The sequence below is a fragment of the Coregonus lavaretus genome, assembly GCF_964263955.1.
Source record: "Coregonus lavaretus genome assembly, contig: HAP1_SCAFFOLD_1385, whole genome shotgun sequence".
Lineage (NCBI taxonomy): Eukaryota > Metazoa > Chordata > Actinopteri > Salmoniformes > Salmonidae > Coregonus > Coregonus lavaretus.
Window position 1 is genome coordinate 85,001 of NW_028159755.1, and position 22,802 is coordinate 107,802.

The following is a 22,802-nucleotide window of genomic DNA, read 5'->3' on the forward strand; positions in this document are numbered from 1 at the left end:
GCCTCCCGCTTACAGGCCGCAGGTGGAGGGGTTCTTGAGTCAACAGCTATTAACTTGCTGCCCTCTGTTGAGAAAGGCCAGGTCATAACGGCTCCCTCTAATCTTAATTGGGAAATTCTTGGTCTCAGGGAGGCAGCCTGTCAGCACTAAGACAAGGCTCCACTGACAAATGCAAAAGCAGCCTATCCTTGGGTACTAGCTCCTGCACTTCACAGCCAGCTACAGGCTGATGAAATCAGGCAGAGGTGCACCAGAGTAGGCTAGGCTAGACAGACTGTACTCCCTTTGACAATGATGAAGAAGAACAGGGCAAAGGCAAAATCCTTGAGTCTGGGAATCTGAAAATCTAGTTATTTTACTGCTTTCGAATGGACAGGAAAGTGGATTCCTTTCTCTTGATGTTTATGTGTTTGTCGTTATTCATGGCACAATGTCCCCCAGCGGGGGGTTGATGGAGGGGGGTGAGACAGCAGAGAGAGGGGGCGACTGGGCTGTAATAGCAGAGGGCCTTCCGGGGGTCCCTGGGGAAAGGCCCTGTCCCTGGCCCCTTCCATCATCTCTCTGTAACCATGACACAGCAGGAGCTGTACACTCCCGCTTGTAGCCCCTCAACCAGTTAGAATATTGATTTGTTTATGTTATCTTGTTTCACATGCTACTGCTCTCCCTACCCTCCCTGTAGGAGCAGGCTGTATTCTGGCTGCGTGGGGTGTTATAATCTGTGTGTATGCATGAGCGAGAGACCAATGTGTGGAAACCGTCCGAGAAGCTTGACACCAATAAGTGTGTAAGACAGAAGAGAGGAGACTAAAACAGAGCGGTGGAGAAGCAGTGCAGTGTGATCGCTGATAATACCATGGGGAGACAATGTGCCAGAGACAATAAACCAAATGACTCCATCACATGGGACAATGTGCCAGAGACAATAAACCAAATGACTCCATCACATGGGACAATGTGCCAGAGACAATAAACCAAATGACTCCATCACATGGGACAATGTGCCAGAGACAATAAACCAAATGACTCCATCACATGGGACAATGTGCCAGAGACAATAAAACGAATTACTCCATCACATGGGACAATGTGCCAGAGACAATAAACCAAATGACTCCATCACATGGGACAATGTGCCAGAGACAATAAAACAAATTACTCCATCACATGGGACAATGTGCCAGAGACAATAAACCAAATTACTCCATCACATGGGACAATGTGCCAGAGAGAATAAACCAAATTACTCCATCACATGAGACAATGTGCCAGAGAGAATAAACCAAATTACTCCATCACATGAGACAATGTGCCAGAGAGAATAAACCAAATTACTCCATCAGATGGGACAATGTGTGAGAGAAAATAAACCAAATTCCTCCATCACGTGGGACAATGTGTGAGGCTGATAGAAAAACAATGAGTATTGTTTTGTGAGAGGATGGGGTGTCATGTTTCTCTAAGTCCCTCCAAACCCAGCAGGACAGACAGGCATGAAGTGCTGAAATAAATATGAACTAGGCCACATTGAGAATTCACAACGTGCTGCAAGGGTGCAAATTACCACGAAATTCATCTTTCAAGAGAGGAAACTGGCACTTCAGTGTTGGAGAGGCCATCAGTCTGAACTCACAATGTACAGTGCATTCGGAAAGTATTCAGACCCCTTTACTTTTTCCCCATTTTGTTACGTTACAGCCTAAAATTGATTAAATAAATGTTTTTCCTCATCAATCTATACACAATACCCCATAGTGACAAAGCGCAAAACAGGTTCTTAGAATTTTTTGCACATTTCTAAAGAATAAAAAACAGAAATACCTTATTTACATAAGTATTCAGACCCTTTGCTATGAGACTTGAAATTGAGCTCAGGTGCATCCTGTTTCCATAGATCATCCTTGAGACGTTTCTACAATTTGATTGGAGTCCACCACATTGGAGTCCACCCGTGGTAAATTCAATTGATTGTACATGATTTGGAAAGGCACACACCTGTCTATATAAGGTCCCACAGTTGACAGTGCATGTCAGAGCAAAAACCAAGCCATGAGGTCGAAGGAATTGTCCGTAGAGCTCCGAGACAGGATTTTGTCGAGGCACAGATCTGGGAAAGGATACCAATTTTCTTTTGCAAAATTTAAGATCCCCAAGAACACAGTGGCATCCATCATTCTTAAATGGAAGAAGTTTGGAACCACCAAGACTCTTCCTAGAGCTGGCCACCCGAACAAACTGAGCAATCGGGGGAGAAGGGCCTTGGTCAAGGAGGTGACCAAGATCCCGATGGTCACTCTGACAGAGCTCCAGAGTTCCTCTGTGGAGAATCTTTCAGAAGGACAACCATCTCTGCAGCACTCAACCAATCAGGCCTTTATGGTAGAGTGGCCAGACGGAAGCCACTCCTCAGTAACAGGCACATGACAGCCCGCTTGGAGTTTGTCAAAAGGCACCTAAAGGACTCTCAGACCATGAGAAACAAGATTCTCTGGTCTGATGAAACCAAGATTGAACTCTTTGGCCTGAATGCCAAGTGTCACGTCTGGAGGAAACCCGGCACCATCCCTATGGGGAAGCATTGTGGAGGCAGCATCATGCTGTGGAGATGTTTTTCAGCGGCAGGGACTGGGAGACTAGTCAGGATCGAGGGAAAGATGAACGGAGCAAAGTACAGAGAGATCCTTGATGAAAACCTGCTCCAGAGCGCTCAGGACCTCAGACTGGGGCGAAGGTTCACCTTCCAACAGGACAACGGCCCTAAGCACACAGCCAAGACAACGCAGGAGTGGCTTCGGGACAAGTCTCTGAATGTCCTTGAGTGGCCTAGCCAGAACCCAGACCTCAACCCAATCGAACATCTCTGGAGAGACCTGAAAATAGCTATGCAGCGACGCTCCCCATCCAAACTGACAGAGCTTGAGAAGATCTGCAGAGAAGAATGGGAGAAACTCCCCAAATACAGGTGTGCCAAGCTTGTAGCGTCATACCCAATAAGAGTCGATGCTGTAATCGCTGCCAAAGGTGCTTCAACAAAGTACTGAGTAAAGGGTCTGAATACTTATGTAAATGTGATATTTTGCAAAGATGTCTAAAAACCTGTTTTTGCTTTGTTATCTTTGATGAGAAGAAAAAAAACATTTAATCAATTTTAGAATAAGGCTGTAACGTAACAAAATGTGGTGGGGGGAGGAGATCATCAGAACTCTAGTATGACATCTTATCCTTGTCATTAAATGCCTGCATGACATCACTGAACATGGCGATGGCAACATCATGCATGGATGGGCAGTCAGTGAGCAGCACACACAAGGGTTAACAGGAACATGTTTTACACAGATCATCGATGATGAGTCTTTACCCAGTGTGAGCCCGAGCTTGTCGGGTGGAAGCGAAGGGTTTGAGAGTGGTTGAGCACGGCTTTGTGACGCGGCCACCAGTCCAACAGTCAGTCTGCGTGTTCATGTTCTGACCTGTGCGTTCCTGGGTTTGTTTTGAGCATGTCCGAGGGATTTCTAGGTCAGTGAGATGTGTTTTTACACATAACTGGCCACGAAGAGGGCGGGACTGGGCTTCGCGCCAAACGATACACCCTATGATGACTTCCGGTGTATTGAAGGGGGGTGCTAGATCAGAAAATAAATGTAGTCCTGGTTTGTGGCATTTCACGAAGCCTCTACGTTATACCGAAGTTTTTCTGTGTTTAGATATGGTTGTCCTTGTTTGATAGAGCCATTGGACATCTTTCAGTGATGTTCCTATGGCGGATTCATTGCTAAATATACAAGCTGACACCTTTTTTCCAGTCTCTGAAAGACTACAACTCGTGTGGGGAGGTGCTTTGTGCTCTGGCCTCGTCCCTCCCCCAAGGCGGGCATTTTTGAAAGGGAGGCGGACAAACAACACAAAATCCTTTGCACACAATGTTGCCAACTTAGCGGCTTTATCACTTATTTTGTGAGTTTTCAGACCCCTCCTGCGACTTTTATTGGTAAAAGATTCTAGCGACAAATTCAGCTACTTTTCAGGCTGCCTTTGGGGAGTTTTGACACTGTTTCTATAGTTTTGATAGCATTTAGAGACTTTTCCCACTAAATTCTGCCGCAAACGAGAGTGGGTGAAGCTGTCTGTGCAACAGAAGTCACAGCAACTGTGCACACACAGGCAGAGAAGCACAAGGGTAGGTGGTGTACGGAGGGAGAGGGGGGCGAAAACGCTACATCGGGGACCACATCTGTGCTACAGCAAGGCAAATTGGTGCTGTGACTCGTCGCAGCAATGGCAAAACGTAATCTAGCAACTTCTAGTGGCAAATCAAGGAGCCAATAGGGATCTCACTGAATTTTTTGGGGAAACACTATTTGGGCAAAACTGAAAGCACTGACCAGAACGCAATGGCTTCAAGTGATTCCTCTCATCAACACGAATTCGACGATGGAGCATTTTTTGATTTTCTATTAGCTACATGGTGACATTCAACCATACATGTTTGAACCGGAACATAGCGAAGAGGATTCGAAACAAAGAGTTGGATTTAGCTAGAACAGAAGCTCAGCTACAGCCGATGACAGCACCAAGAGGTGGCAAATACGGTGGCTAGCTTACTTTATCTACTGAAACCCCTATTGTGTATTGCTGGCAAACATACTACCGTGTTACAGTGGGAGGGACATTTGTATTTTGCTAAGTTAGCTGAAAAACTACCGGTAGCCATATCTATGACTAAAAAGATAAGAGGTTTTACAATCAGGGATCTATTGTATATAGATATGGCTATTAAACAGCAAGCTACAACGTTACAACCAGCCACCTAAAGCCACCTACCAGCAAACGTTAGCACATGACTTGAGTTGGCTAGCTAGTTAGCCTGGTACCTGCTAACTTTTTTTTCTTTTTTTCAAAATATTTTTTAGGGGGTAGATCAGCTTTAATATTGCAGATAGATTGTAACTTCCATCAATGTAATTGTCTGCATCACTTCCAATCCCCCATATGTTTTTTCCCCACAAATATATACATACATACACATACATATACACATACATACATATAAATACATATACATACACATATCCTTTAAAACAATATATTTCATTGTATTACTTTCCAACCCCACCACCCCTCCACTAATTGGAGTAAACTAGTGAACAACAACGCTTAGGCCTCTACTTCCAGCGTATACATCGTCTAGGAGCAACAACGGCTCAGCCGCGAAGTGGTAGGCCACACAAGCTCAAAGAACGGAAATGCAGAGTGCTGAAGCGCGTAGCGTGTAAAAATAATCTGTCCTCGGTTGCAACACCCCAGCACAATAACTGTTCGTCGGGAGCTTCATGAAATGGGTTTCCATGGCCGAGCAGCCGCACACAAGCCTAAGATCACCATGCGCAATGCCAAGCGTAGGCTGGAGTGGTGTAAAGCTGGCTGCCATTGGACTCTAACAACAAACAGCCAGCCAACTCAAATAGCCTTGGTAAATGCCTATTACACTAGAAATGCATGGGTTACTTTCACACTCATTGGCCAGAAGGGTACTGTTTCCCAGGATTCATTGTTGCCTGGAGTCTGTCATAGACACTTGAGGTGAAATAATTGGAGCTAGAAGTTCACCTTCAAAGCCACTTTCCAGAACTTTCCAGGCGAAATCCTGCATTATTGTCACCACAGAGGTGTGTTCTGGCAGATAACAGATGAGCAGTATGTATGGCAGTGACTGTTTACCACGGGTTGCATCACACAGTCGGTGGTGAATCGTTGACAAGTTTCCTCATATATCCTGTGATAAGGTAGCCATGGGGTGTGAGCGTATCTTAATGAAATCTGACATGGGATTGTGACAATCATCCAAAAGCATCCTGCCAAGGTTAATAACAACCTCTGCCTTTTTCTACAGCAGGGTTTGATCTTGACAGTTTGTTCATTTGATTTTGACCCCTCTCTGAATCCTTTTGGGAGAATAATTGAAATAATGTTCAATATCCCCAGTGCCTGCAGGTAAAGTCATGGAACATTTGTGTTCTCAAATAACAAGCTTTTTTCCTCACCACAAAATACAATTATTTCCTTTATTGACTTCAAATTGTGAAATTTTTTCTCTCTCCATACAGTGGGGGAAAAAAGTATTTAGTCAGCCACCAATTGTGCAAGTTCTCCCACTTAAAAAGATGAGAGAGGCCTGTAATTTTCATCATAGGTACACGTAAACTATGACAGACAAAATGAGAAAATCACATTGTAGGATTTTTAATGAATTTATTTTCAAATTATGGTGGAAAATAAGTATTTGGTCAATAACAAAAGTTTCTCAATACTTTGTTATATACCCTTTGTTGGCAATGACACAGGTCAAACGTTTTCTGTAAGTCTCCACAAGGTTTTCACACACTGTTGCTGGTATTTTGGCCCATTCCTCCATGCAGATCTCCTCTAGAGCAGTGATGTTTTGGGGCTGTCGCTGGGCAACACGGACTTTCAACTCCCTCCAAAGATTTTCTATGGGGTTGAGATCTGGAGACTGGCTAGGCCACCCCAGGACCTTGAAATGCTTCTTACGAAGCCACTCCTTCGTTGCCCGGGCGGTGTGTTTGGGATCATTGTCATGCTGAAAGACCCAGCCACGTTTCATCTTCAATGCCCTTGCTGATGGAAGGAGGTTTTCACTCAAAATCTCACGATACATGGCCCCATTCATTCTTTCCTTTACACGGATCAGTCGTCCTGGTCCCTTTGCAGAAAAACAGCCCCAAAGCATGATGTTTCCACCCCCATGCTTCACAGTAGGTATGGTGTTCTTTGGATGCAACTCAGCATTCTTTGTCCTCCAAACACGACGAGTTGAGTTTTTACCAAAAAGTTCTATTTTGGTTTCATCTGACCATATGACATTCTCCCAATCCTCTTCTGGATCAACCAAATGCACTCTAGCAAACTTCAGACGGGCCTGGACATGTACTGGCTTAAGCAGGGGGACACGTCTTGCACTGCAGAATGAGTCCCTGGCGGCGTAGTGTGTTACTGATGGTAGGCTTTGTTACTTTGGTCCCAGCTCTCTGCAGGTCATTCACTAGGTCCCCCCGTGTGGTTCTGGGATTTTTCTTGTGATCATTTTGACCCCACGGGGTGAGATCTTGCATGGAGCCCCAGATCGAGGGAGATTATCAGTGGTCTTGTATGTCTTCCATTTCCTAATAATTGCTCCCACAGTTGATTTCTTCAAACCAAGCTGCTTACCTATTGCAGATTCAGTCTTCCCAGCCTGGTGCAGGTCTACAATTTTGTTTCTGGTGTCCTTTGACAGCTCTTTGGTCTTGACCATAGTGGAGTTTGGAGTGTGACTGTTTGAGGTTGTGGACAGGTGTCTTTTATACTGATAACAAGTTCAAACAGGTGCCATTAATACAGGTAACGAGTGGAGGACAGAGGAGCCTCTTAAAGAAGAAGTTACAGGTCTGTGAGAGCCAGAAATCTTGCTTGTTTGTAGGTGACCAAATACTTATTTTCCACCATAATTTGCAAATAAATTCATAAAAAATCCTACAATGTGATTTTCTGGATTTTTCTTTCTCAATTTGTCTGTCATAGTTGACGTGTACCTATGATGAAAATTACAGGCCTCTCTCATCTTTTTAAGTGGGAGAACTTGCACAATTGGTGGCTGACTAAATACTTATTTTCCGCACTGTATATGACATATTTCCTGACAAATAATGAGTTGTCAGACTTTCTTTCTTGCAAGCCCTCTGGAGCACATCTTTGGTTGCAATCTTGCAGTACATTTCCTACCCACTCATAGGTACTGTAGGTACATGCTTACGCAGAGTAAGCGTTTTCTGTGAAGCCTGCAGTGCCATTTCAGTCTGAGGTCAACCGGATAACGCTGAAGCTGTTTCCTAAAATAACATATTGTTACGGTTCCTCCCAGCAATACCTATTGGAGCTAAGCCCTGGAGCCCCGGGCCACAGCCATCTGCTCTGTAGCACGGCCCAGGCAATCCTGCCATCTGATAAGACAAAGAAATCAAATCACTTTTAACCCCTGGATTATGGCACGACACATGCAGACAGTGCAGTGCACTACATTCCCCTCTCTGGCAGGGGTATTAACACAGCAGAGCAGCCTGAGCCCATCCTCTTTAATGATAAATATAAACGCAACATGTAAAGTGTTAGTCCCATGTTTCATGAGCTGAAATAAAAGACTCCAGAAATGTTCCATTCGCACAAAAAGCTTATTTCGCTCAAATTTTGTGCACAAATTTGTTTACATCCCTGTTAGTGAGCATTTCTCCTATGCCAAGATATTCCATCCACCTGACAGGTGTGGCATATCAAGAAGATGATTCAACAGCATGATCATTACACAGGTACCCCTTGTGCTGGGGACAATAAAATGCCACTCTAAAATGTGCAGTTTTGTCACACAACAAAATGTCACAAAATGTCTCATGTTTTAAGGGAGCGTGCAATTGGCATGCTGACTGCAGGAATGTCCACCAGAGCTGTTGCCAGAGATTCTAATGTTCATTTCTTTACCATAAGCAGCCTATGTATGTATGTCCAAGTATGTCCAACCGCCCTCACAACCGCAGACCACGTGTATGGCGTTGTGTGGGCGAGCGGTTTGCTGATGTCAACGTTGTGAACAGAGTGCCCCATGGTGGGGGTGGAGTTATGGTGTGGGCAGGCATAAGCTACGGACAATGAAAACAATTGCATTTTATCTATGGTAATTTGAATGGACAGAGTTCCTGAGGTGAATTGTAAGGCCTATTTTTTTTTAAAGGTATCTGTGACCAACAGATGCATATCTGTACTCCCGGTCATGTGAAATCCATAGATTAGGGCCTAATGAATTCATTTCAATTGACTGATTTCCTTATAAACTGTAACTCAGTAAAACCTTTGAAATTGTTGCATGTTGCATTTATATTTTTGTTCAGTGTCTATATACATATATTTATTTTATTTAAAAATATATATATATTTAAATCACCAATCAGAAAGATGCAAATGCACATGGCAGAGGAAACAGCAGACAAGCTGCTTATCCGTAGTTTTTCGTTAAAAGCAACAGTGATAGAACTGAGTGTTTGCATTGATCTCTGTCGGATCTTGTGGAAACTCTGTTAGGTGCGCGCCTGTAATTGCCATTGGAAGTGGGGAAAATAGCATACTGATGTCAGGGCAGACGGGAGGGCTAAGTGCGCAGAAGTAGCTCAACACACGGTTATAAAAACTACATTCAAAGGTTTGTTGTTTTATTTTTTTAAATGTCATGGTATCTCCTTGTAGGTAACAACATCACAACAATGTCAATGTCTTTATTGTCAAAATAGACATACCGTTTTTTTTCTACAAAAATGAACACCCACTCAAGTAATCGAATACTAACGTTTGTTCAGATATCCGTGCCCATCCCTAATATCTTGGTTATAAACCGACTCTAACGAAACAGGCACAGCGGCAGGGCAGACACAATCATTTCAGGAATAATGAGGATAATGCATTTTACTGCTATAAGGTGAATGCACCAATTTGTAAGTCGCTCTGGATAAGAGTGTCTGCTAAACGACGTAAATGTAAAAATGTAAATGTACTGTTTGACCAACTCATGGTCAAAGTAGCTCAGTTGGTAGGGCATGGTGCTTGCAATGCCAGGGTTGTGGGTTCGATTCCCACGGGGGGCCAGTATGAAAAATAAAAAATAAAAATAAAATGTATGCACTCTGGATAAGAGCGTCTGCTAAATGACTCAAATGTAAATGTTATCCACGCAAGAAATAGCCAGTTTTGATTGCGGTGTCCAGGTAGAATGTGCAACTCGCACCGATGCTACCAATTAAAAATGTAACTTGCACAGCCATGTCAAAGGGTCGCAAAATATGACTAAATGGTCGCAGTCTGTAGCCCTGTTGTGTATAATAATGTTGTAGTTTGACTATTCAGGGGGAAAGCTTTTAAAGTCTACAGCTAGATCCAACTCTGTTTATCAGCTCTGTGCTTAAATTAGGCTATACAATTATACTGCCTAGCACATAGTACCTTGTACCCTGTTTTTCCTTGGAACAATATTAAGGGTGCATAATATATCTACATAATATTCTGTTTTCAGGTGCTTTTATCTAGAAAGCCATAACCTGACTCATAAGCTAAGCTAAGGACAAAGGACTGGTCAAGGCCAGTTGCTTCAGAAAAACATGCATCTTAGTACCTGCATGATATTGCCTTGAATTATATGGACCTGGTTGCTATGGCGCAATGGCCAACTTACAGTCCTGACAGCCATCCTATACAAAATGCAACGGACAGGAAAATATAGCTCTCGCGCAGGCAGTGGTCCAAGAAAAATAAACATTTTACAGAAAGGATTTTGTGCAAACGGTGTGACACAAGATCTGATGTAAAAAGACCAATAAAGGAAATATAAATCACATGGATATTAGGCTGCCTTTCAAAAAGATAACTACAGTAGGCTAAAATATGGCACGTCAGTTTGAAATGCCCTTGCATCCAAACGTTATTTTCTGCACCACTTATTCAGGTGAATATGAGATTGAAACAAACATCTACTGCTGTGCTGTAAAGTTGAAAAATATGAAAGTCTTGCATCCCAATGAGCTGCAAAATACTGTATTATCAACCTACTCTGAATGACACTGCAAACGTTATGAATAAGGACCTTCCTGCAGAGAGTAAGAGACAGTGGTTTTACCGGACTAGAGCTTCAGAAACAGACAATGAAGCTGCTTCTAATGCTTCTGTAGGGCAGGTTAGATGTATCCCCTTTCAGACCACTACTGAAATGTTCTGACTCAGTTATGACCTGGACAAGAGGACACTTGCCACTAGTCTTCAATCAGTTGAAGTCTGTCTGTGTCTGTTTGACAGGGAGGAACAAGAAAAATAAATGTCTTAACAGATGTGGCACAGACAGAGGAGAGGGGCTGCTGGGGTCTCCAAAACACAACATGGTCACACACACTTTGGGTTAGTTTGTAGGACCATCCCTTTGGATTGGTTATCAAATTGAAAACTGCAAGGCTAGAGTAGGCAAAATACTAGCCTGGTGGCCTAGTCTGTCTTATGCTTTAGCCAACTCACATATAATGTACTGAAATGTGAAACCATGCCAAGCAAAAGCTGTGCCCACTTTAAAGGGTTAATAGCCCATAAGAGTTCAGGTTCTAGGCTAATGTGGAACCACTATCTATCTTCTTTACTTCAATAGATCTTGCTCCTAGTGTGGATGGGATACTTGCCTCCTACATTACCTTGTAGAAAAACATAGCTTTATTAAAAGGGGTAAAAATTAAATGTTCTTAATTTGAAAATGGCTTTAGGATGTGTGTGATCACGCACACACACGCACACACACACACACACTATCAATTCATTCCAGCTGGTGGCATAAACAGCTGTTAGCACCTCGGGTTAAAAGTTATTATTATTGAGCAGTGCCAGATACTGTGAGTACTACAGTAATGGCGTCCGGTGTTCAATTGTATGATTGCATAATACCTATGACCAAACTAGGCATTTCATTTTCTACAAACTGAATGACTAGCTAGCTACATAACATAATTGTAACATTTGCGTTCTGTACAGTAGGCCGGGGTCTGCTACCTCCTCAGCACCTGCTACAAGGACCCTTGGTACCCGAATATCTAACAGTTACAATCCTTACCTTTGTCAGCTGTGCTATTTTCTTGCTCATTTTGAGGTGCAGATCTTGGGTATATTCCATGGTGATTGTTGATGATGAGCCAGAATTATATTTCCCTGCTCCGGTCGATGGATTGCCAGCAGCAGGGCTGTAGTACTGCTGCCAACCTGCTCCAGTCGCCATTTTCACGATCCTTCAAATGTTGTTACTATAAGAATGTGATGTAGCTATCAATGGCACAATGGTCAAAGCAGGTTCTCCTGCAACGGGATCTTTCTCCTCGAATCCGTAAAATAAAAAACATCAAGACATCAATCTTTCAACTGCTTGACATCAATTTCTCTCATTTTGCGCAGAAAAAAACGCCTAATGCAATAGCTGCTAGCATAACGTTGTAATAACAAATCAAAATCTAGTATTTTTCCCTTATTTGCTGAACCAATTAACACTGCCTACTATTTTCATCACAGGAATGTTGCGGTTTCATGAAGCGGTCCTCAGCATGAGCTAAAGTTAGATAGCTATCGTTAGGTGTAGCATCAGCATTCGTTTGACCACACTAAAATTCCGGAAATTCGTCAATTTGTATTTGGCAACGGTCACCTGGAGCGGGTATTTGCACGAATGAAAGAGCTTGGTGAATTGATGTTACTCACGTTGAACCCGATAATTTGCACCGGAGAGAGCCGGTCCGGAGAGACGTTTCTTCAATGCATAGCTAGCTTGTATCGGCTCTTGTGTGTGTGTAGCTATGACAGGCTGAGTGGTTGCTGCACTGCTAAGGACTCGGTTACTATGGATCACTTCAACAGTTTACATGACTGACGTCAGTTCCGTTCGTTTTCACGCTCTCCCCTCAGTTTCATTGATGCGATGAAATATTATTGGTATAGCTACGATGGGGACCAGAGTCAGTGGACACCTGCACTACACTTCAATAGTGTTAATCAAAACATTTTTTAAAAATGCTGCATATTTTGGGGATATGGTTCATGGAGTGTGTGCGTGTGCGTGTGTGTGTGTGTGCGTGTGTGTATTTGTCTGTGTAGCCAGATCACACATTTTAGGACGTGTGTGAGGAGAACAAAGCTGGTCATCGATCAAGCTTGCTGCCTGCATGCCTGGAGCACCTATACATAGGAACATTTCCACTGAGCTGGTCTTAAATCCCTGCTGAACATAGTAGGCAAGTAACCTCAATCCTAAAGCAGAATATCCCACTCAAACCATAGTCCAATTCATAGTCCTTCCTCTTATTCTGATTTTTCTGTCTGATTTCATTCACTCTCACAGTGGCTGCCTATCAGGCACACAGTCTTAGCTTCCCATTTCACTTATGATTGGGACGAAAACAGGGAGCAGACACACATTAGCATTCCCTAAAGTGCCCTTTGACCTTTTACTGGAGTGGGCTAAATCAGGGTCACACACAGAGTGTTTCTTGGTAGTCTTAAACAAATCTACTTTGAAATAAAGGTATACACCTCACACACATGGTTATGGGCTTTAAAAAAATAAGACACCTGTACCATGTCAGATATAGTGTTGAAATGTAAAATGTTGAGTTTCAATCCCAATATTAGACTTCACAGAAGACTGAAATATAACAAAACCGTTTGACATAAACACTGGATTTTCGGCAGGTTTTGTGAAATAATGTTGATTCATTATGAAAAATATGAATAAAATTCCACCCATGAGGCCACTAAAGAGCGATTTGGTCATTTGACGGCAGGAAAGGGCTACAACCTCTTAAATGTAACTAAATGTAATCGAAAATGTAATCTACGTAATCCCCAAAAGTAATTATTTATCATGAGAGGGCCTTAAGCAATAGGCTAACTAGTATTGCTGCATACTCCAAGAAAGGTTAAAATCTCACCTTTCTGGTACAAATAGCTATACATTGCTGAGGTGTAGTCACTTTTGAGGACACAAGCTCAAGTACACAGTACAAATATGAAATATTGTATATTATGTATTTCTTATTCAACAAAACTGTATGAATAAGGCTTGAAATGATTTTTTTTCTTCTAAATATAGTACAATCAATTTATAAAACATCTGGTTAGAATCCTTCCATAAGACCTTGAAGTAACTCCTCGTTTCTTCCAAAGGTGGCTCCCTGGGAGGAGACAGCGTTGCGGAGCTGGGCCGAGTCTGCTGGGTCAGTCATGGCCAGTTCGTACTATCACGACTCAGGATATGACCCAGATGCAGACATAGGAGGCAGATAGTACAGTTCTCAGATCATTTATTATAAACACGTGGCAGGCAAAGGGCAGGTCAAGGACAGGCAGAGGTTCGTGATCAGGTCAGAGTCAGGCAGGTACAGGACGGCAGGCAGGCTCGGGGTCAGGGTCAGGGCAGGCAGAATGGTCAGAACCGGGAAAACGAGGAAACAGAACGGGAAAGCACGCTGGTAAGACCTGACAAGACAAGATGAACTGGCAACAGACAAACAGAGAACACAGGTATAAATACACAGGGGATAATGGGGAAGATGGGCAACATCTGGAGGAGGGTGGAGACAAGCACAAAGACAGGTGAAACAGATCAGGGTGTGACACAGATGAAAGCATCATGACTGGTTGTGTTTATGCCACATTAAAAGGCATATGCGGCGTGTCCATGAGGATAGGGGAAGCTTTCCCTAAAGTAAATTGAATTAAATTGCCAAAATTCTATAGCCAAATTAGCTTACTCCTGTCTATACAGAAATAAATAAACAATTATTCAAAACAGTCTACTACACCAGAAAGCATGATTTGGCCACCGAGAATCATTATCTTATTTTTAAAAAAAAGCTGTGGATTGTTTTAAATCACATAGCCTACAGTCGGAAGGGCCCCCAATTTGTGCAGCACGTGCTGCAAATACCAAAGATGATTGTTAAATTGCGACTGTCAGTGAAAAGCAGAGTGACCCAACCAGGCATATTGCAATATAAAAAAATACAATCACGGAAAAACTGTTTGGAAAGCAAATGGCTATTGCTGAAAATACTTAAATCTGTCTTTTAGTCATCAAAATTATTAACTTAATTGGCACCAGCAGAGAACATCGGCCATATCCCAGGTGAGTGTGCATATTGACTTTCTTTATCATTGGGTCAGTGCCACTTTTGTTTGTTTTTGGACAATAATTTCCTCCTCCAGGTTAGATGGACTTCATATTGTATTTGTGTCTCCCCTTTTCGTAAGCCAATTAAATGGATCAGACAACATTGTTTTTATTGATCTGTTTGTCAGTGTCAGCAGAGTAGGCTAACCTGTAATTTTTGTAGTATAAATGTTTTTTTGTGTACGTTGAGTGTTCAGTACTGGTAAGAAATAAAATCTACTTTCACCCCTGCTTATAACTGTAAAATACATATTTGTATATTTAGTGTTAGAGAAAATGTGCATAAGGTCTCTCTTGATCAAAATGTCTGCCCCCATCCCTGTGAATGTCTCACAGAGCTCTAGCTTGGCTTCCTGAACTCCTTAGAAACTCGGCTTTCATCTCATATTAATATTGTCCATCTATGACAAACAGAATGTTTTTTTCTTCTTTTTTGTGTGAATTATTTTAGATTACTGGCTATAAATCTATCTCTGAATGTGCTACAGTGACGAACCCACTCTCTCTTGCTGCATTACGATAAGTATTCCAGGCATATGCGTTGTTAGTGGCTGTGACATAGGGTTCAGCCAGGAGTTGATGGACAGTCGGAAGGACATCCCAGCTTCAAGTGGAGTCAGATTCCACATCCTGCTTCACACAGGCAGAAGAGACATAGTCCTGTGTCCGTGAGAATCAGGGCTACCGCTCAATGCAAGCCATTTCGATCTATGGTGTCCACATATCGATTTATAAGCGAAACCGGTACCAGAACCACGCAGGTCTCCAAAAGAGGGGACTTTACATCGAAGAGGTTTTAAAACGCTCACTTTGCTGCTTTACTACAACATCATCACGTTATGTCATAAAGGTTAACAGCACAGCCCTAGGACATTTGAGACACCTGGGTAGGTTCCTTCAAATCAATACAGCCGAAAAGCTCACAGTGGAATTCTCCCTGGCTCTTTATCCACTGTCTCTGTGCCTCTTGTCTGTGAAGTGAAACAGCTAAAAGGACTGGGAGAAACATCATGGCGGAATCGGGTAGATTGTCCTTAAGAGGCATAGAGACATGGCTGGCACAAAAACCATGACATGGAAAAACATCAATACTCTAGTTGTAGAGAATGAAATGGTCTTTGAGTGTACCATGTGAGGTGAAAGCATTTGATCCAGGGTTTGGATGGCTTGTTACTTTGTGATCTTGGATTATGAATCAGACATACTGTAGGCCTTGTGGTTTGGATCCACGGCCAGCCACTTGGAGCCGTGTTGATTGTGGTGATTTGTAAATAGGGCACATTCTCATTTAACTTTCTGTTGATGAATAATGTAACAGCCTGCTCTGACTGAGGCATCTCTTGTGGAATTTGTTCCAGAGATGTGCTGTTTAGTTGGTACATTAGGAGAGGCACGGGGACTGCTAAAAATGTGGGCCGACCAAAATCACTGGCACTGTGAAGACAGATGAGAAATCTGGTGCAGGAGAGAGATGCACCGGGGAGTATGGATTCTGGTGCAGGAGAGAGATGCACCGGGGAGTATGGATTCTGGTGCAGGAGAGAGATGCACCGGGGAGTATGGATTCTGGTGCAGGAGAGAGATGCACCGGGGAATATGGATTCTGGTGCAGGAGAGAGATGCACCAGGGAGTATGGATTCTGGTGCAGGAGAGAGATGCACCAGGGAGTATGGATTCTGGTGCAGGAGAGAGATGCACTGGGGAGTATGGATTCTGGTGCAGGAGAGAGATGCACCGGGGAGTATGGATTCTGGTGCAGGAGAGAGATGCACCGGGGAGTATGGATTCTGGTGCAGGAGAGAGATGCACCGGGGAGTATGGATTCTGTCTAGCGCAGAAAAGGGAATGATGAACTGCACTTCATTGTTATTCTCTAACAAGGAGGGTTCCAACAAGGGAGAGGGTTTTCATTCTATGCACGCAAGTGTGCAAGTACGCACACACACACACACACACACACACACACACACACATACACACACAGAGAGATTGACCGTACAGTGCTCTATCCATTTATCCCTATGATTTAGATGGATATAAAGCTAGTCATGGGTTAACTTGCTGCTTCCTCGTGATGAATTAGATTACTTTCAAAGACTCTTCCTCTCATACTAATTGAATGTGTGGATAGGCAATTGAACATAACAAAGGCCATAACCCTGAAACGCTAAGCCTACTAAGCTTTAATACAGCAACAACTTGTTCCCTAAATTAGGCAATGTAATGAGGATAAAGTTCACCTTTGTTTGTGAGGAAGTGTAATCAATCATCACAGCACTCCACTGAGCATACCTTGTAAACTACTTACTATGCAAAGCATGAAGTTCCATTTGAATGGTTGGCTCAATTAACCACCTCCCCTGTCAACATACACAGTACAGTATACATGATATTGGGTGAATATACTGCATTATGGTCAACCACTTTAATCTACAGTATATCTATAAGAAAACTGTGGGAGATAAGAGGCTTACATTTCCATAGAGAACTCGTTGCCTCTGGGACATGCATTCCGTACATGTCAGACATCTCTCACTGCACATTCAGTAGTCACAATGATTCATTCCTATTCATCACATTAGAGCAGAAACATCAGGGAGTCTTCACTAGCAATACGATTTGCCAGAAATAGGGAATAATGCGACTATTCAGACATAATGATTCATTGCCTTCTGTCATGTTAACGTGCCCAATTGCAGAAACAGTCATGCACCTTAGTAAATGTTGTTGTTACAATGGAACAATTGCTCTGTTAGAGCTTGCCATCTTGTAGTCCTAAAAAAGAGAAATGGGATTTTTGGGATAAACGCCGAAAATAAGGTCTGAGGTTAACACAGGCTTACGAGATCTTGTTCTATGAGATAATATCAGTCATTTAACATGACTTTAATGAATTATGAAGCATTTATGTGCTTTGTGTGCTTGTTTTGATTACATAAATGCTTCAAAATTCACAAAAAATGATTTTAACTGATGAGGATTATCTCATAGAACAAAACGTATAATATCTCTTAAGCCTATGTTTACCACAGGCCTTATTTTCTGCATTTATCCAAAAACCCTCCAGAAACTCCATTCATTTTCTCCATAGAGCTCGCCAGCTTGTAGTCCTAAAAAACGGTTCGTTCAGCCATTCCTGTGGGGGAAATGAATGGGGAAATAATGGTATTTGGGATAAACGCCGAAAATAAGGTCTGAGGTTAATAAGCTACAAGCTTATGAGATAACATCAATCAGTTAACATGACCTTTATGAATTATGAAGCCTTTGTGTGCTTTATGTGATTACATAAATGCTTCAAAATTCACAAATGGTGACGTTAGCTGATTATCTCATAGAACATAATGTATAAGATCTCCTAAGCCTGTGATTACCACAGACCTTATTTTCGGCGTTTATCCAAAACCCCTCCAAAAACCCCATTCAATTCCCCATAGGCTTTGACCAAGGAGTCATGGTGGAGTTAGTGCCTACAAAAAGACACCATTAATATTGCTCTCTATAGGAGGAAACTAGCCCTGTTCTTGGATGATAGGACAGTCTGATTTGTTTTGCACTGATCCGTTGGTAGGCAATAGCTTGTGAAAGCGCTGTAGCTGGCCCTGAAAGGTTGCGGTGTTAACATAAAAAGTAAGTGGGAGACATTTCTCTAGCCATTTTCTCCAGGACCTCTAGATGAGTCATGGGGTCCCTGCTTCAACCTTGTGGACTCATCTGTCAGTCTGTGCTGTGTGCTGTGGTAGTTCCCTTCGGATGTGTGGTCTTGTGGTTTACACCAGACAGGTGTGAAATCTGTCATTGTTGTCCCAGAGACATTGTTGTACCCACAGACTAACCCCAGCATACTCCAACAACTGCCCTCTGGTTAAAAGCAAGTGATCAACCTCTTTGGTGAGGCAGCACATGGAGGGTGTGGAAGGATTGCCAAGATGATGGCTGCTCTCCCAGTGCCTGACTGAAAAGACCCTGTACTGAAGCTGGTAGACTGCTGCTGTACGGCTGCTGCTGAGAGCCTTTAGAGAGTGGCATCAACACTACTTATCCACCTTTCTCATCTCCCTGCATGAACCAGTGATACTGTCATTTCATCAAACTGAGCAATCATCTCACCTCACCATGATCAGCAGCACAGCCACTCCAGTGATGGAGAGAGCTAATTTCTCTCGGACCAGGCCTGAACACAGATGTAATCAGGATTCTACTGGTCGTGTCTGGGCAGGTTGCTTTTGATTTTCTCCACATGGCTCTGTGACATCAATTTGTCAGGGAGGAGTTATGTGATGGAACCTGTCTAAACGCCGCCTTTGGGACGTCTCAACTCTGACGTCACGTCATTGAAGTTGAAATGTAAAAGGTTAGGTAAGGGTTATGATTAAGGTTAGGGATAAGGTAAGGGTAGGAGTTACGGTTAGGGATAGGGTTAAGGGTAGGGAAGTCCCAATGATCCCGGATAGCATTAACCGTTATGTGATAGCAGGAAAGCATGAAGGGAATGTGTTTACATTTACATTTACATTGTAGTCATTTAGCAGACACTCTTATCCAGAGCGACTTACAGTTAGTGCATACATTTTCATACTAGTCTCTTCAAATTGCACACTCCACATTCAATACAATATTCAGGGTTTAGCGAATGAGCTGCTTAGTTTGATACATAGACCACACTGTTAACAGCTATAGGCAGTAACCTGCCCTTCAGGGTCTGGAGAACATGTTGGGAGTAGGTCAGCAACCTTCTGATTCTGCACCGCAACACGTCAGAGAAAGCAGACAGGACGGGCAGCCATTATGGTGGGAAGCCCCTCCCCCTCTATGGAACCAGAGGGCTGTGTGTGATGTTGCCTAATTTCACTCAGTTAATAAGCATCCCATCACATCAGGATTGGGATCTGCAGTGAATTTATTAACGGGTGATACAAAAATACAATGCAACAGCAAACTATGTTGGATTGATTATACTATCCAAAGGGCAAGTATTGTCCATGGCCAGTACCAGAGAGATGGAATCTCCTATACCATTACTAATGGTGCCTGCCTGGAGAGGACATTGTTAATTGGAGGATTGCTGAAAAAGGAATGTCTCTATATCACGGGTAGAGCAAGTTGGGGCTGTCTGAAGAGAACTAGGACATACTCAATATAATGCACACCCTTCCCGATTACAACGCTCTTGGGAACTGTTAGAGATTTATATAGATGCTGTTTTATTGCTTTTATCTAGGGAATGATAGAGAAGGCATACAGTGCATTGACAAAATCGTTTTTATGAATGCAGCATTTTTGGCCATAAAGGATTTAAAGGTTTCTTCTGGCCTAACGTACAATATGATACATAATAACAGATTATCTAACCATGAAAATCATCTAAAGAGATACAATTATTTGGGGAAAAGGCACATCAAATAACACTCCCATTCCAGCCATTATTATGAGTCGTCCTCCCCTCACCAGCCTCCTGTGCTACAAGGGACACTTACACAGCGATGAATAATGCATGTTTACAGCTCTCTGCACTTTGGGCAAATGTCAAGATGATGGTGCCATGTAGCGTTACTCGGCACTATGTGACGCTGCTAACAGGTCAGGATGCTCTGTTTTGGTACCAGGTCCCTGGTGTAAGCCATTGCCACTCTTAGCTTTTCACCAAATCTGCTACATTATGAAGCAGATGGACGCACATATGCTCACACACACACAAACACACACTAACACATAGGGTTAGGGTTATGGCTAGGGTGAGGGTTGAGCAAGTATGTGGACATGAAGCTAGGGTTAGGATTATATAAGGGCATATTGGATAAATATTTGACCCATGGTGCAGGAGCCCGCCTCCAGGTAGTTCCTGCTCAATTTAACCACTGCAAACACACACACACACACACGCACACACATACACACACACACCCTCTACGGACAAGTGACGGCATGCATATTTATTCTCCTCTTGCACTCTTTGTTCTCTGAGGGTCTGTCACTGGGTCTCCTTAGGGGATGATATGAAACATGCAGAGAGAGAGAGAAGGCAAGAGAGGGAAAAATAAAGGGAGTGCTATATATGGACATTGGCCATCAAGCTCTTCCTGTCACATGGGCCTTTTATCTCACATGCAGTGTGGCCCTGCTTCCTGTTAGAAAGTAGGGAAAGGAGAGGCTGTTTCCTGGTGTGTGTGTGTGTGTGAGAGAGAGAGAGAGAGAGAGAGAGAGAGAGAGAGAGAGAGAGAGAGAGAGAGAGAGAGAGAGAGAGAGAGAGAGAGAGAGAGAGAGAGAGAGAGAGAGAGAGAGAGAGAGAGAGAGAGAGACAGCAGTGCTGTTGGCCCATGATGCATGCCATTCCAACACTACGGTCAGAGCAGATTGCCACAATGCTGATTCAGTATCTAGGACACACAACCACAGGCGTAGCCCACCCTTATAGCTGGCACACAATCTGGGGTGTAGCAGCAAGACAAGTGTGACTGCCTCATTCCTCCATCTCTTCAATGGATGGAACAGCTCACACTGTGCCCTGACACACAGCTCTCTCCCCACTCATCACATTCAGAGGGGACAATTAGCTGAAGTCTGGTGAATCTGGTGGTCATTACTACTGGCACCACCATCTATCTAGCTAACTGGAGAACTGTGTCCATTACTCAGCGGGTGGTTTGTCCCCAACCTTGAGAGTTAGAGTGAAACTTTTTATATTGGTTAAAGTGGTGTTCTGAGGAAACAGACTTCTGTCTGTCTCTCAGTGCCCTGTTCTCATTTGCTGTCAGAGCAGGATTGATTGTGAGTTGTGATCTGAGCTTGTGACACAACTCATTTTGAATGTACATTGTGACGCACCCTGTCTATCGCCCCTTGTCGACGTAGATGAGGTCATTGCTAATTGATGCCATGATACAGTGAGGGAAAAAAGTATTTGATCCCCTGCTGATTTTGTATGTTTGCCCACTGACAAAGACATGATCAGTCTATAATTTTAATGGTAGGTTTATTTCAACAGTGAGAGACAGAATAACAAAAAATTAATCCAGAAAAACGCATGTCAAAAATGTTATAAATTGATTTGCATTTTAATGAGGGAAATAAGTATTTGACCCCTCTGCAAAACATGACTTAGTACTTGGTGGCAAAACCCTTGTTGGCAATCACAGAGGTCAGACGTTTCTTGTAGTTGGCCACCAGGTTTGCACACATCTCAGGAGGGATTTTGTTCCACTCCTCTTTGCAGATCTTCTCCAAGTCATTAAGGTTTCGAGGCTGACGTATGGCAACTCGAACCTTCAGCTCCCTCCACAGATGTTCTATGGGATTAAGGTCTGGAGACTGGCTAGGCCACTCCAGGACCTTAATGTGCTTCTTCTTGAGCCACTCCTTTGTTGCCTTGGCCGTGTGTTTTGGGTCATTGTCATGCTGGAATACCCATCCACAACCCATTTTCAATGCCCTGGTTGAGAGAAGGAGGTTCTCACCCAGGATTTAACGGTACATGGCCCCGTCCATCGTCCCTTTGATGCGGTGAAGTTGTCCTGTCCCCTTAGCAGAAAAACACCCCCAAAGTATAATGTTTCCACCTCCATGTTTGACGGTGGGGATGGTGTTCCTGGGGTCATAGGCAGCATTCCTCCTCCTCCAAACACAGCGAGTTGAGTTGATGGCAAAGAGCTCGATTTTGGTCTCATCTGACCACAACACTTTCACCCAGTTCTTCTCTGAATCATTCAGATGTTCATTGGCAAACTTCAGACGGGCCTGTATATGTGCTTTCTTGAGCAGGGTGACCTTGCGGGCGCTGCAGGATTTCAGTCCTTCACGGCGTAGTGTGTTACCAATTGTTTTCTTGGTGACTATGGTCCCAGCTGCCTTGAGATCATTGACAAGATCCTCCCGTGTAGTTCTGGGCTGATTCCTCACCGTTCTCATGATCATTGCAACTCCACGAGGTGAGATCTTGCATGGAGCCCCAGGCAGAGGGAGATTGACAGTTATTTTGTGTTTCTTCCATTTGCGAATAATCGCACCAACTGTTGTCACTTT

General features: G+C 43.3%; 1 protein-coding gene across 1 annotated transcript in view; it reads right to left on the minus strand.

Moving 5' to 3' along the window:
* The window catches only part of LOC311122473 (protein FAM184A-like), a gene marked incomplete at its 3' end in the record, with an annotated part of 95,345 nt that extends 83,477 nt beyond the window's left edge, over positions 1 to 11,868 (minus strand). The window contains exon 1 of the mRNA XM_084196822.1: positions 11,681 to 11,868. Coding sequence (XP_084052948.1) covers positions 11,681 to 11,842 — 162 coding nt within the window. The remainder of the gene's footprint in view (positions 1 to 11,680) is intronic.
* Between the last annotated feature and the right edge of the window lie 10,934 nt (positions 11,869 to 22,802).